Below are 16,456 nucleotides of genomic sequence, written 5' to 3'. Positions count from 1 at the left end.
TAAGCTTTTGCTATATTCAAGTTATGTTAAGCCTTGGGGAAACAGCCGTAAAAACCAAGGAGTCTCTGCCATCTAGAAGCTTATATTCTACCTAGGAATATAGTATATATGGAGATATATAAATATCAGATTCCTAGAGGCATAACTGAATACTAACTACCAAAGGAAATAAAGACCTTATGCCATTCTTTTGTTCAAAACCTTCCTAGTTGGTTTAGTGGATAGAGCACCAGCTCTATATTACTGAAAAACACAAATATCAGAGAGTATCCCATTTTTTTGATTTAAAACAAGGGAAAAAAAAAAGTAGAAAAGGAAAACAAAACAGAACATTGTTATGCCCAGCCAAACATCAGGGAAGATTCAAAATATATAACAATAAAGTATCAATTCAAGAAAACATATCATTGTAGAAGAAATTATATTCACTAGTGTCCATCTTTTCTTTGCTTCCTTGTAGGTTGTTTTTTTTGTTCTCTACTCCATACTTTTTTACTTTATTCTTTTTCCTCCCTTTTCCCACTCCCTCATTTCCCCTAAGCAGGCTATAGTTAAGCATATATATACATATACATATGTACACATACTTATATACATAAGCATTTGTACACACTCACAGACCCACTCACACATACATATATCTATATGCATACATATCTATACTCAGAAACACACTCGTGTGCACACGCATTTAATCATGTAGACATGCATCTAAAACAATATTAGTATGGTTGACAAATGTAGTTTTTCTCTTGATTGAATCTTAAGTTTGACTTTGTCTAAGATTGATGATTACTAGCCGTACTTTTTTTTTTCCTAATTAATTCTACTCCTTATCTTTGTTGTGAGAATTTGTGTATATCTTTTTCCCTATCCCTACTAACTCTTCTGCTTTAATTATGCTCCTTAACTTGCCTTGCTGTTATAACTTAAAGTCTCCCCACTTATTGATCCCTTTATGTCTTCTTTCCCCACTCTTTGCTTCCCCCTCTGTCCATCTCTCTCCCTTTATATTTTTTATAGATTTTGGAGGGTACTATCGAAGTAGGTTGTGGTCCCTTTAAGAAAAACTGCATTTGTGATTCCTTTCAGATTTACTTCTAGCCCCTCCTGGCGAATGCATTATCAGTTTAGGCTTGTCCCAGCCCCCATCGGATTTACCAAATGATGAGGTTTAGATTTGGGGAACCCAAATGAAATTAGGGTTTCTGGTGGTCAGGGATGAGATCTAGTGGCAAGTTCAGGGTTCAGGGTGGGTTTGGCTCCCCTGCACCCCCTTGGGATTTGGCACAATGGTAGGGAGTTTTGAGGAACCCCCTTCTGGCAGTGCAAGAAGTTCTCTGTAAAGGAATTTACAGATCCGAAAACCTAGATTGATAAAAGAGGTTTATTATGAGGATTGGAAGCATAAAGTCTGGTTAAGGAAATAGGTGAGGGTAAAGAGAAGGCATTGGAAAAGAGTATTCCAGTGGGCAGAGGTTCCTTAGGAAGCCAAGCATGGTATCACTACCATGTTTGGAACCTCTGCAAAGAGAGGATTTTAGTTTGGCTCTTTTTATAATGAGAGATTAGCTAAGGCCGTGGGTGGAGTCAAAATTGGCTCAGATCCAATGGGGGCTGGGACAAGCCCAGATCTCCTATTGGAATTCAAAGGGATTCTTTTGACCAGGATTTGTGAATCAAAGTTCCTGGCTTCCTGAACTGATAATGCATCAGCCCGGAGGGACTGGGAGTAATCTGAAAGGAATCACAAATCAATCTGAAAGAAATCACAAATGCAGTTTCTTAAAAGGGCCACAATCTGCTTCACTCTACTCTTCTTGGTATATGTTACCTATTTAACCCATTTACAATGTAAGTAGGTTTTCAGGTCTACAACTCTTCCCTCCCCTTCTAATGTCTCTGTGTCTATTCTTCGTCTGCATCTCATTTGTATGACATAATTAGTATTTTTAGCTTTTCCTAGGTGGTTTTGCTTTTTAGAGTCAGATCATTCTCAATACTTCCCAGAGTGGCCCTTTTAAGTCAGAGACTTAGCTCGAGGGGCTTTGGGGTGTAGCCCCAAAGTTGGCTCAGATCCGGGTGGGGCTGGGACAGGTCCGGATCTTCTATTGGAATTCGAAGGGACTAGGATTTGTGAGTCAAAGGGTAATTTACATTAACTGGGGGGGGGGGGGGGGGTTGGGAATCAAAGATTGGAATCTTTCTGGCATCTTGAGCACTTCTCATTGTGGGGTATGTGGGTGGGGGGAGTGGGGGAGGATGATAGTGCCTTTAGCTTCACTTGAACTCTCCCCTCTGACCCCAAACCCCAAATCAAGATTCCACTTACCTGCAAGTGCCCATAGCCAGCTGGGTCCCTGTCCACCCACTTCATTCACAGGATGTGCTGGTTCCTAAGCAGCCCAAGTTTCCTCAGTTTTCCCAGACAAAGAACCTGACTCCTTGAAGAGTCCCAGAGATGCCCTTGCTATTTCTGAGAAGCTAGCTTGGAGGTGTTTATGCTTCACATAGTTAATCCCTGCCCTGAGGATTTAAGATTTTCTGGAATTGAGCAGGGAGGACCTCTGTTCTGCCCCAAATCTTGATTTTTCACGGTTCTCTGTTGGCCTTGAGGCTCAAGTTTGTTATGTTCTTGGGGGAAATCTGAAGAAATTAAAATTTATTGACCTACTCTTCCATCTTCCCAGAATCTTCCTTATTCACACTTTCTTACCAAATAAAATATAATCTTTCTATCTTGGCATTTAAGGTTGTTTATAGTCGCTTTTTTCATTTTTACTTTTCAGGCTTCTCATACTACTATCTTTTTAGAGTGTTACAGAGAATAGAGTTGGGAAGAATTAAATCCTGCCTCAGACACTTAGTAGCTGTGTGACCCTGGATAAGTGACTTAATGTCTTCATCTGTAAAATTGGGATAATAATAGAACCTCCCTACTAGGGTTGTTGTTAGGATCAAATGATATAATAAATAAGTATTATAATATATAAATAAATACTATAAAATATTATATATAATACAAAATATAAATATATTAGCATATGGTAGGTGCCAAAAATATTAGTTGTTATAATTTGTTATAGATAAACCAGATTATATTCAGTTTTTTAGACACATTTCAAGTTTTTGCCTCTCTGCATTTGTTCACACAACTCCTTAAACCTGGAATGCCTTCTTCCCCATACCTTTTGAAATCATATCTTTCCTTTAAAACTAGTTTGAATGACACTTTCTCCATGTTTTCCTAATTTTCCCTGACCTTTAAATTGAAAATATTTTAGTAACTTTTTGTATTCCTCTCATATTACTTAGCATGCTTTATTTTGTATTAGTTTCTAAGATACACATCACCTGTTATTTCTAATGCAGGTTAAGCGTGGGTAGAGTGGAGAGAGACTTGGAGAGAGAAACTGAAAGAGAGGGAGAAACGAGGAGAAGGGAAATAAGAGATTAATTTACTTCTGTGGGGCATTTAATTCTGTTTAATTTAATTCTTTTTGAAGAGATACATGCTTTGCCTTTGAGAGCAACTGTCATAATTTAAAGGGAGGGCCTCACGAGTCTCCTAGGTTTATATATAGTGGAATTCTAACTTACCCTGTTCATCTCCTTTCTTGTGGAAAAGGTTACAAAACAAAGATGAAGATACTGAAAGAATGCAAATAGCATTAAGAAACAAAATTAATTGTGTTCACCATTACTTAAGCAGATTGTGAAGCTTATTTAAATCTGATTGATGCTTTTAGCTCAGCTGATAAGGTATGGTAAAGTCCTTTCATATCTCTTTTTTTTTCTGTTGCCAAGGCTTTGCCTAGGAGGTTCTTAGGTATCAGTTAAGAAATGTGGATGAGACTGAGTTACATGAGATACCGAAACTGAGATAAAGAGCTCCCCGTTTCCCTTTGCTAAATTCTCCAAAGACGTTTTACTTGTTTTGAAAATGAAAACCAATTGCATACCTTGGTGGGAGTCACCATAGCATGCCTTTTCCATTTAAGTGGCAAAGGAGACATCAGGCTTCAGGAGAAGCATTGTACTTCCAAAAAACAGAAAGACTGCTCATTAGCAAGCATTTGTCTGTTTGATATTTATTTCACTTTAGATTTGGCAGTTCCTAGGCTCATATGTGTTTGCATCTTGGTTATAGGTAGAATGAATTATAAAATGTTAGAACTGGGAGATAATCAGGCCCAATATCTTCATTTTATAGAAGAATTGTGACTCTGAGCATTTGCTGCACATGCCTTTAGTTCTAATTTCTAATGACAAGATAGATGCTTTTTTCAAATTTTCACAAAATGCAACTTTGGCAAATAGTAGGAATAGCTCCTTTAAATCAAAATAAGATTTTTATAAGAAGGTAGGAGACACAGAGATAGAGTATATAGAGAAGGTTTGAAGAGAGTAAGGAGTTTGGGTGAGCAGGGGAGAAGAAGCCCTTGCTAACTGGAAATTTCTAACTAATTACTCTTTTTTTAAGCTTTAAAAATGATGTATAGTATTAATTAGTTTTTTTCCAAAAAAAAAAAAAAGTAAATTGTGCGAAATGGGAATTTTATATTGAATTCTCTTATGTTGTGCTGTGTACAACAAAATATTCTCTCTTTTTTTTGGTCTTTAATTTTGACATTTTTGGTATTTAGTTTCAAAATGAATTTAAAAATTTAAACAATACTAATTTTTTTTCCAGTCACATGTAAAGATTTTTTCCAATTATTCTTGTTAAGAAGTTAATAAACTGGGGCAGCTAGGTGGCGCAGTGGATAGAGCACCAGCCCTGAAGTCAGGAGAACCCGAGTTCAAATGTGACCTCAGACACTTAACATTTCCTAGCTGTGTAATCTTGGGCAAGTCACTTAACCCCTATTGCCTCAGCAAAAACAAAAACAAAAACAAAAAAAAAGAAGAAGAAGAAGAAGAAAAAGAGGAAGAAGAAGTCGAAAAGCTAATTTGTTTTTGCACTGTTGAAGAGATGTAAATTCTTTCAGGGACCTCTAAATTTCAGCACCCTGAAACAAAACCTTGGTTGCCCCACTTTACTTATACTCTAGTGACAGAGCCTGAACTAGACCTCTATGTTGCTTCTATTCATTCACAATGAAATACTAAGACACACATTTTCCAGGCATGGTGATAGTAGATAGTAATTTGTACTTCTTTTGCATATTCGGATTATTTTATGATCCAGGTAACCCTTGTACTTGATTGAGAAAACTTGGAGTTGCTGACACTTAACTTGTATTCACCAGTCCTTTGCCTAAAGTTTCTTAATTTATACATTAGTCACCAAGTTATAAATGGTTTGTGTTCTGAACATTGCCTTTTTATCTGATTTAGAACTTGAAATGTGTTTATGGAACAAATCTCCTTCATTTATTTCTCACCACATGTTAAATCTGTACATTTATTCTTCTATTCAGAATACAGCATCTTTCCAGATCATTTTTTCCCAGCAGTTCTTAGAAAACAAAGAATACTTGTGTTCAAAAAGAGTGGGTAGAGGTGAAGTATCAACTCAGGCACTGGTAATTATGTTTTTGTGAGTTGTCTTAAGTTATTGGGGCTATATGTATTGAAGGAATCTCAAAATAGAATGAAGAAATTTGATTTTTTTTGTAAGTTTCATTACCATTACCATCCCTTTGTTATAGAGATTTTTAAAGTGCTTTTTTGTTATTTCATTTGCTTCTCAAAGCATCTTTATGAAGAAAGTAGGGACATATAAGGAAACTGAAGTAAGTTTGCTCAAGTTCACTTTGTTGCCAATTCTGAAGTTCTGCATGAGTTTGTGTGGCAAAACTTTCAACAAAGGCTGTATCACATTACTATTTGAGCATCTTGTTCTGCCAGGGGAAAAAGTCCTAGCATGGACTAGTGTCTAAACTTAGATAAAGTATAGAAGTGAGTGGACAATGTTTTACCCACAGGTGGGAGTTGTGAGATAAGATGTGAAGGGTAGTATGACACCTAATAATTCTTACAAGATAAACCTATTTAGACAGAATCATAAAATCTTTTTGGAATGGATTTTAGAAATCATTTCAGTGCCTTATATGATGAGTCTTCTTCTCTCTAACATCTCTGGAAAATATATTTTAGTTGTTAAAGAGCTTATTATTTTGAAAAGTAGCCTATTCTGTTTTCTTAGTAGTAATAAATTCAGAACTGGAAGGGAGGTTCAAAGTGTTTCTCCCACTGCCCTCCCTACTTAATTTTTGTTACAAATGAGAAAACTGCAACACAGAAAGGCTAAGTGATTTATTCAGAATCACACATGAAATAAGTGGCAGAATCAGGATTTGATTTCAAATCTAGCATTCTTTAGACTTCATGCTGAGCCCATCACTGATCAATAAGAACTTTTTTTTTTTTAAATCTTCAGAAATTCCATCTATTTATTTATTTATTATAGCTTTTTATATACAAAACATATGCATGGGTAATTTTTCAGCATTGACCCTTACAAAAACTTCTGTTTCAACTTTTCCCCTTCTTCCCTCCACCCCCTCCCCTAGATGGCAGGTAGTCTCATACATGTTAAATATGTTAAAGTTTATGTTAAATATGATATAAATATGATATACATATTTATACTGTTATCTTACTGCACAAGAAAAATTGGATTTAGAACCTGAGAAGAAAAAATAAAAATGCAAGCAAACAGTAACAGAAATAATGGAAATGCTATTTTGTGGTCTATACTCATTTTCCAGTGAAGAACTTTCTTAAAGAAGCTCCACTTTTTCTAGTTCTATCTCCTGGAACTTCAACTTTGGAGAAAACTTGGAAGATGCTTTTGGCAAGGATTGGGATTGGGTCCAAGGAAAGACACTTCTGAAGTGAACAAATTACTGAAGATGAAGTAATGAATAGCAGAATTGGCCCCCCTGGGGGCCACTGGGGTGTGAAGTCTTTTAACTCCTAAACAAAATTGAGCTTCATGAGAAAAGCACTTATTTCCATTTATGTAATGACCACCTCCACAGTTGTAAGCTTTAAAATTTTAAATGATTGTTTAGTAATACTTTGATTTTGTTTTCCCAGAAACTTGAGTGGTATGTAGTTAAGTGATGGCTAAAGATAAATCTTTAGATAAAATGTCCAGTCTGGCTCACCTCTACTTTTTATGATCTTTGTATATGTTATATAATTCTTTTAAGTGAATATCCCTGTTAATGAGAAATTTGGTGTCATCAATAGAATAAAATCTTTGCAAATAGAATTCAAGAGCAATTGTTTTTCCTGTTGTTACTCAATGCTGAGATACAGAGTATGAGTGCTTTAGAATCAATGTGTATCACTTAATTTTTTGAGCAAACTATATTCCTTCTATAGCAAATTATATATATTCCCTTCTTTACTTATGAATGTTATATCCTTTGAAAGTTTTCTTTTTTCATATTTACCTCTTATGTGTTATGTAGTTCTCTGGGGAATTTATGAGTAAAAGTTTTTATTGTCTTCCTCCTACTTATGAGTAAAGGTTTTATTGTCCAAACAAAATATTGGTTGTATTGCTCTAAATGTAAAGATACCTAACGTAGAAAAATATTGAGTCTGTTGTGGGTCCATGTCTTAAAAGTGGAGGAACTAAGAATATTAAGACTGGAAAAGAAAAGATTTATGGGGGAAAATAACTACCTTCAAATATTGGAAAGGCTATCTTGTAGGCATCAGAAGAGATGAACAGCACAGCAAAGTTGCACAGTGACAACTTTGGGCTTGATTTTAGGGGGAGAAAACATTCTCAACAATTAGAATTATCCAAAAAAATGAAATGGGCTGCCCTTACAGATAGTAGCTTCTCTCTCATTCTAGGTTTTCAGTATAGGCTGGAAAATCCTTTGTCAGGATATTATATTGCATTTTCTTTCGCAGTATAGTTTCAACTAGTAGCCATTGAAGTAGCCTCTTCTAATCCCCACAAAATTCAGTAATATGTTGGCCATTTTACTAGGAAATGACTTTCCTTTGTTATCTTTTCTGTGCTGAATGTCTTCTTGTATCAGAAACCCTGTGGAGGAAAAGACTAAATTGTAAGTAGTCTGATTCCCTTGGCAATAAAAACACTTGTTTACTAACAAATTACTCTTGAAATTTATCATCTTTTTATGTTTTACTCTTTTAAAAATGTTTTGGCTGTATACCTCTAACTCCTCGGGAGTGAGGAATAGAGTTCTTTTTCCTCCTCTTGACATGCAGGAACCAATTGAGATATTCATGATAATCTAACTTGTTATAGGCTATTTTATGTAGAATAGTTAAATGTTAAAGTTCACCAGTTTTTAATTAATAAAAACCTTCAGTACAAACACATTTAGCAAATGCAATAAATATGGTAAATAGTGAACATTTGAGTGTGATGTAGAGGATATGACCATAAATTTAGAGGACAGAGAGAGAAATCTGAATTGACTCAGTTTTTCTGGCCTATAAATTAAACATACATTTACTTATGACAAAAGATCAAGGGCATAATTTTTGCCTTTCCTAGGTTTCTGTGTGTGCCAATGCAAACTGCAGGTCAGAGGAACTTCCAAGAAGGCAGTGGCAGACAGATTATAAAAAACCTTTTGCACCAGATCCTAATAGACTGAACTTTTTATTTAGACACAAAGAGACAGTGCTTACTTGATAGTAAATATTCATGTCCTTGCCCTTTGGAAATGGCCTCGTCTTCTTAGTCTGTAAAATATGGCAAATAATACTTGTGGGATATATATCTTAGGGCTGATTGTTGTGAAAATCAAGTGAACTTGACAAACCTTAAAGTGTCATGTAAATGTTATCTATTAAAAATAAAAACAATACCGATTCGTTTTTATAGTATTATTTTATATTATGGTTGGTTAAAATGGAAGGGAGGAAAGAAAAAAAGGAAAGGATAGACTTGTTGAATGGAGAGAGAACTAACGAAAGGAACTGATGGTAAAGAATGCCAGAAGGGAGGGGGAGAATAAAGTAAACCATTTATGTCTCCCTTGAGGCATCTGGGTATTGTCACTATCTATCACTTCTTCTTGAAAGGCTAATTAGTTTAATAACAATTGTTCACAGTTTTTCTGTGCTTAAAAAAAAAATCAGTAATAAATAAGTCTTCAGAACCATTACTTTTAATGACTTGGCCACAGCAACCCAAGGGAGAAATATTTTTTCTGGATTGCAAAAGGAGTGACCAGAACAGTATTATTATCTGGACTGAATGAAATAAAGCAGTACTTTACTGATTCCCCATGGTTACTCTGACTTAATTATATCAGAGATTTTAATAATCTTAGGTCTAGATATGTAAGAATTTTTGTTTACATTTGGTGGGGTACCATCCTATGAGGCTCACCAAAAATTGGGACCATGATCATACTAACTGGATTCTAATTAATTTCGGGGAGAAGTATAATAATTGTAGAAGCCAAACTAGGACAGAAGAGATTTAATTGACTATAGTTGTAACTGTTTATAATAATTGGTGTTCATTTAAAGCACTAGAATATGGGTTGTGGCTCTGGAGGAGTGACCCTTTGGCCTTGTAATTTCTTTTAGCTAGCACATTCTAGTGGGATGCTAAAGACTAAATGAAAAGTGTGTTTTATTGAGTGTGTGATAGGCTATGACCTTTTCCCTCAGAGGTTTGGGTTACTACAAATGTCATCATTAAAAGAAGATATACCTAATCTTGTGCCTTGTATGGTAGAGTATAGGCAACCATAAAATATCTGTTAAGTGAATGAATTAGAAATGTTTAAACTTTATACTAAGAAAATTTTCACTTAGTCATATTAGCTACCTATTATTTTTTTCTCCTGGACCTTCTCCATCAAGCCCTATGAATATGAAATTACTCCTAATTTAACAAAGCATATTTTCCTTTATTTTGAAGGGTTTGCAACTTTATTTACAGGGGATTATCAATTTTAATATTCTCTGGTTCAAAAAATTAGATAGCAGTGGTGAGATTTGAATTTAATTATAGCTCATCCTTCTGAGTCCAATTATCGATTATCTTGCAGGATGTGAGACAGTAACCCACAATCTGATCTTTCAGATGGACAATTCCAAATTCTGTTTGCTTGGAACAATGGAAAGCATTCATTTTAACTCTGACAAACCATGAGATTATAGAGGTTTAAATGAGATCATCCTTATTGCTTTGACTTTTCTTCACTTTCCTTGAAGTTGGCCTGGACATTAGTAGTTAATAGTTTGTGGCCTTGAAGGTACTGTGGCATCATCTATCTAATGCTAGCGGGAATGTTGGCTTTCATATGGCATGAAGCATTTATTTCCTATAATATTTGCCATTTAAAAGAAACCATCTTCTAGCTGAAGTGAAGGTGGGAAAGCTAGTAATGGGAATTGGAATGATGTCACATGAAGTTCTTAAGTAGCTTTTGAGGTCTGCTAAAACCTGGTGGTACTTTAGCACATAAATGCAAATGTTTAAATGCTTTCTCTGTCTTTGAAAAGGAAGAGAAGGGAAGAGGATTCTAAATGTCAGCATATGAAACAGTCTCCAGTCTGAATGAGTGACAGTGGAAATTATTAGAAAGATTAGGCTTGGGAGGAAGTTAAGTGAGGAAATGAACTTAAATGAAATTAACAGCTGGTCTCAATTATGCCAAGATCTTTTTTTTTTTTTTTTATAGCTTTTTATATACAAAACATATGCATGGGTAATTTTTCAACAATGACCCTTGCAAAACCTGTTCCAGCTTTTCCCCTCCTTCCCCCTAATCTCCTCCAGATGGCTGGTCGTCCCATACATGTTAAATATGTTAAAGTATATGTTAAATACAATATATGTATACATATTTATACAGTTATCTTGTTGCACAGGAAATATTGGATTTAGAAAGAAGGCAAAATTAACCTGAGAAGAAAAAACAAAAATTCAAGCAAACAGTAACAGAAAGAGTGGAAATGTTATGTTGTGGTTCATACTCATTTCCCAGTGTTCTTTCTCTGAGTGTAGCTGGTTCTGTTCATTACAAATCAATTGGAACTGATTTGGATCCTCTTATTGTTGAAGATAGCCACGTTCATCAGAATTGATCATCATATAGTATTGTTGTTGAAGTGTATAATGATCTGGTTCTGCTCATTTCACTTATATTCTAAGATCTTTAAATACTGTATGTATGTGGTCTCTGTTACCTTTTGGTTTCCTAGCCTAATAACTTTCATTGTTTTTCCTGGATGTGTTTTGAATTGTAAAGAGTTGAATATGCTTGAACTTATTCCTTATTGGGAGGCCATTGTGCTGAGAACTGAAATTTGGAAGTAGAACTGCCAAATTAGCTGTGTCACTATGATTGAGCCATATAAGTCTTGGTTCTTCTGTAAAATTGGGATGGAAAGTACTATATTAGCCTGAGTTACTGATTCATGACTTCTGCAAAGTCTTAAATATTTCAGGGGAGAATCTTGCCTTGAATAAAATTCTCTTGGTGTCATTTGGTTTTTAAAAATGCAAACCACTTTTATTTGTTTTTGTTATTTCTCTTACTGCCATGATTTTACTGTCAACACAATTTGTGATACTTAAACCAGGCCAATAGATTCCTGGATTGCTGGCTCATTAAGGTATTTTTGAGAAATCTTTGAAGTTTTGAGTTCTGGTTCTTAATTTGTAGGTAGTCATAAATCATTTTCTTTTTTTAAAAATATTTTACTTAACATTTTTTTTATTTTCCAATTACATGTTAAAACAGTTGTTAACATTTTGTTTTTTAAGATTTTGAGCTTTATATTCTCTCCCTGAAACACCAAGTAGTTTGATATACATTATACATATAGTTTTCTTAAAATGTGACCATATGAATATAGTCCTGAAAACAGAACCTTGACTAGATGTTATGAGATGCGTGAAAGGTGACATCAAGGAAGTATTTCTTGCCCTCTAAAACCTAAACACAACTTTGAGAAGACATTAAAATTCAACCTAGAAAGAATGTTGACCTCAAGTATTGTTGAAATAATAAATCATTAAAATGTTGAAAATGCTACCAGGAACTTGTTATTAAAACACATAGTTTGAAAAGATCTTTTCTTATTCTAAATAAACAGACATAATTTTTAGTAGTTGTGTGTTGCTCTTTGATTAAACTACTAGGAAGTTCAGCTTCCATTCCATCAACAAACTAGCTTTTACATGAAGTCTTTGCTATCTTCCTACTGATAATGCCTTCCTTCCCTGACTACCTTTATTAACATGTATTCATTCTATTTTATATGCACTTAAACAGTCACTTCTTGTCTCCCTTAATAAAATGCTCCTTAACAGCAAGTATTGTTCATTCTTGGTATTTGCATCCTCAGTGCTTAGCATGGTGCCTTACAGATGCTTAATAAATACTTGTTGATTGATTATTAAGCCTCTCCTTTGTTTAGAACATTGTGCTTTCTGTGTTTTGCACATGATGTGCTTAAACCATCACTCTTGAGAATTTCAAAAGCTATAGGTTATTTATGCATTTCATTTTTTTTAAAAAATTAAGTAATTGGAGCTTTCTGAATCAGTGAAATGAAAATTGAGGATTTGTAAGTTCCTACTAATAATTAATGAAATAAATTTTATAAGCAAATTCTACAAGATTATTTGCATTCAGCCTTTATTCTGCATTAGTTTAAAGAATGTATGACAATTATTTTGCAGGGATCAGGTAGGAAAGATGAGAGGAAAATATTATAATTTATAAATAACTGCCAATTTATATTTCACTAATACAATACAGTGAGACAGGAACACATTTAAGGTTTCCTTTAAGACCATGTAGAGACATTAAAATTAGATCTTATTGAAGAACCTTCACGGAAGTCAAGGGCTGACAATCCTTTATTTTTTATTTTTCAATGAACAAGCACTTATTTTACCTTCCTCCGCCTTCTTCTCCTACAAGGAAAAATGGAGAAAAACAAAACCTTATAACACATATTCATAGTTAAGCAAAACAAATCTTACACTGGCCAGATCCAAAAACATGTTTCCCATTTTGCATATTTAATCTATTTCTTTTCTTGTCAGACAGCTAGGTGGTGCAGTGGATAGACTGCCCAGTCTGGAGTCAGGAAGACTCATCTTCCTGAGTTTAGTTGGCCTCAGACACTTACTAGCTGGGTGGCCTTGGGCAAGTCGTTTAATCTTTTTTGCCTCAGTTTCCTATAAAATTAGCTGGAGAAGAACACTCCAGTATCTTTGCCTGGAAAACCCCAAATGGAATTATAGAATTGAATACATTTGAAAAAAAAACAAAAAAAAACTCAACAGCATTCTCTTATAAGGAAGCAGGTAGTATCATTGGTCCTCTGCAGTGATGATTAGTCATTGAGTTTTTATCAGAGTTTGTAAGTCTTTTCTGAGCTTTCCTCTTTACAGGAAATTATATACAGTTATAGTGTAGATTATTGTTTTGCTTATTTCATTCTACATCAAATCATACAGATTTTCTAGCATTTCTTAGGGCATTTTAATATTCCATTACATTAATATACCATAATTTATTCATCCATTCCCCAATTGATGGGTATTTCTCGAGCACATCTCTTGCCCCCAGTTTCAAGTTCTTTGCCAACACAAAAATAGCTTTTATAAATACTTTTTATACATATAGATCCTTTTCTTCTTTTTTTGATTGCTTTCTGGTGTGGTCCTAGAAGTTATATAAGTCAAAGGCATGCACATTATAGTAACTTTTTTGAGCATTGTTCCAGATTGCTTTTTAGAAAAGCTAGATTGATTCTCAGCTCTATCAATAGTACGTTAATGTGCCTATTTTCCTTTTCCACTCTAGCATTTGTAATTTTCCTCTTTTTTGGTCATCTTTGCCAGTCTGGTGACTGTGAGATTAAACTTCAGAGTTGCTTTAATTAACATTTCTTTAATTAGTGAGTTGGAGTCCTTTTTTTTTCTCTAATGCTTATTGATAGCTTGTGTTTCTTCCTTTGAGAACTGTTTATCAATTCAGTAGTACTTATTTTTATAATTTAAATCAGTTCCTTATATATCTTGCAAATGAATCTTAACTGACAATCTTTTAGCTGTTATTCCCAAGTTGCTGAACCTAATTAATAAGACAATAGCAGTAGAACCCTAGGTACCTTAGGCTCTCTTCCACTTTCTTATTTGCCAAAATCACCTTTAAAAAATCGACCCAAGTATAACTACAACTCAAGATATCACTAAACAGTGATCTACTTACATGATGAATCATCAGCCAGCTTTATTAGATACTTGCCAATTGTCAGCCCTACCCACTTTCCACATACACATTTCTTCATAGCCCATTCCCATACTATTGTAAATTATTGCATATATTTCTTAACACATTGGTATAAGTTGTTGACTTTTGGCCTAGAAGACAGAAAACTAAAATGTGATGGGAAAATTAATGAATATAAGTGCTGCTGTGCACTTTAAATTTAAGTGCTACTTTAATTGCATAAATTGCATAAATAGCTAAAGAATAGATATAACACACTGAGTTCCTATATTTAAGGAGCTCATAGGTAAAAGGGACATAAATCCTTGATAAAGGTTATGATTAACTGCATGTATGAACTGTGTAAATGATAACTACTATGGGAATTAAGCAGTGAGAGATGCAATCTTCAAGAATTGCTATTCCCCAAAAGTTCATCTATCCAGCTAATCCAGTGATGAGCCATAACCCTGCTTATCAAGTTGTGAATTTAGGCAACAGTCTGTCATCAAGTTATACTCAAGGTATTACTAGGTGGTTAGAACCCACTATATTTTTCAAGTCAGGAGCCACCTCCAGATCATTATGGAGCATCAGAGTCAAAATGTAATAAAGGAAGATCACATTACACTTTTGAATATCAAGCTGAAAGATTTGGACTCTTAACAATAAATAATATTAATGATGATGATAATAATCCTCATTCAGGTAGCATTTTAAGCTTTGCAACATACTTTCTTAGTCACAGTTCTTTGAGGGAGGTTTCTGAAAAGATAAGTGGCTTGCCTAGGATCAGAGAATTACTTAGTATCATAGTGGGATTGGATTGCACATCTTCTGTTCTTAAATTCTACAGTATTATACCATGATTTACTAGACTGGTGGATTTGAATTCCCCTTTGATCAAGAGACATTAGTAGAAAAGAAATAATAGTTTGGCTATAAAAAGGAAGAAAATTAGAAAATTTCTAATTAAGTAAAGGCTTTGACAGAAGTAGAAAAGTTGGAAGAAGTTGGTTTGAGCTGCAAGATGATCACATTTGTCTAAGTTTAGTGTGTCTTTTAGGGTGACTTCTATGACCCTCTCTTAATGGGATTAAAATGCAAGTTAGTTTATTCACAGTAACTATTAGAATAGGTAAGTAGTCACATTTCCTGAGGGCCTGGGACAATCAAGATAGGTTAGTTTTGGATCAAGTATGATAATATGACTGGTGGCTTAAAAGCTATCAAGACTGCTCTCCATTTGGGGGACAAAGTTAGTTTGATTTGGTGAAGAAGGTGGAGAAGAAATGCACCTTGAAGAATAATGAATAAATTTTTATAGTGATTGCTGGGAGGTAAAGAGATGGACATAAGGAGAGGAATGATTGCAAAATGTTCTATGGTAATTTTAGGGATTAATGTATGTCTGGTTTAAAAAAAAAAAGCCTTATGTCTGTGTTGTGGTAAAGGTTTAGAGGGAGGTAATTAGGAGATGATAGCAAGAAAGTGTTTAATCAGTTAATTTTTAATTGAAAGATAACTAATTAAAGGATAGATAACTCTTCTGTTTCCAATTTGTTGACAATACAAATAGCTACCATAAATATTTATATGGATCTTTTGCAATTTTTATTTTATCAGCTTTGAATTTTCCCCCTTCCATTGAGAAAGCAAGAAAAACAAAATCTCTGTTACAAACATATATAATTAAGCAAAAGAAATTCCTGCATTAATTATGTTCAAAAAAACCATGCATTAATCTGTACTTTTGAGTCCTTCACTTGTCCATCTCTAGATGGGTCGCACACTTCACTTTTAGTCATTTGGAATCATGGTTGAATGTTGTATTGATTAGAGTGTTTAAATTTTTCAGTTTTTTTTTACATTATTGTTAGTATATAAATCGATTTCTTGGTTCTGTCCATTTTACTCTGTATCATTTCATATGATTTTTTCCTGATTGCTCTGAAATTATGCCCCACATCTTTTTTTTTTTTTTTTTTGACAGCATAATAGTATTCCATCATAGTCATCCACCATAAAGTTCCCTAATTGAAGGTTACTTTCTCTGTTTCTAATTTGTTACCATTTCAGATAATTGTTATACATATTTTTTATATCTTTGAGTCCTTTTTCTTTTTCTTTGAACTCTGGAGTTATAGACCTAGCTTTCCATATTACTGGGTCACTAGGTATGCACAGTTTAACAGATTTTTGAGCATAGTTCCAAATTAATTTCCAGAATGGCTAGATCAATCTGCAGCTTCACCATC

General features: G+C 34.2%; 1 protein-coding gene across 5 annotated transcripts in view; it reads left to right on the top strand.

Annotated features, from left to right (window-relative positions):
- Positions 1-16,456, top strand: part of SLC66A2 (solute carrier family 66 member 2) — a 134,795-nt gene that overhangs the window by 78,019 nt on the left and 40,320 nt on the right. The window contains exon 6 of one of the 5 annotated variants that reach the window (XM_031946747.1): positions 6,753-8,796. The exons of the other annotated variants lie outside the window; for them this stretch is intronic. Coding sequence (XP_031802607.1) covers positions 6,753-6,846 — 94 coding nt within the window. The 3' untranslated portion in view covers positions 6,847-8,796. Of the gene's footprint in view, positions 1-6,752; positions 8,797-16,456 lie in introns of those variants that run through there. 5 annotated transcript variants of the gene reach the window in all.

The sequence above is a fragment of the Sarcophilus harrisii genome, chromosome 1, assembly GCF_902635505.1.
Source record: "Sarcophilus harrisii chromosome 1, mSarHar1.11, whole genome shotgun sequence".
NCBI lineage: Eukaryota > Metazoa > Chordata > Mammalia > Dasyuromorphia > Dasyuridae > Sarcophilus > Sarcophilus harrisii.
Note: the sequence above shows the minus strand (reverse complement) of the source record. Positions and strands in the feature narration are given on the sequence as shown.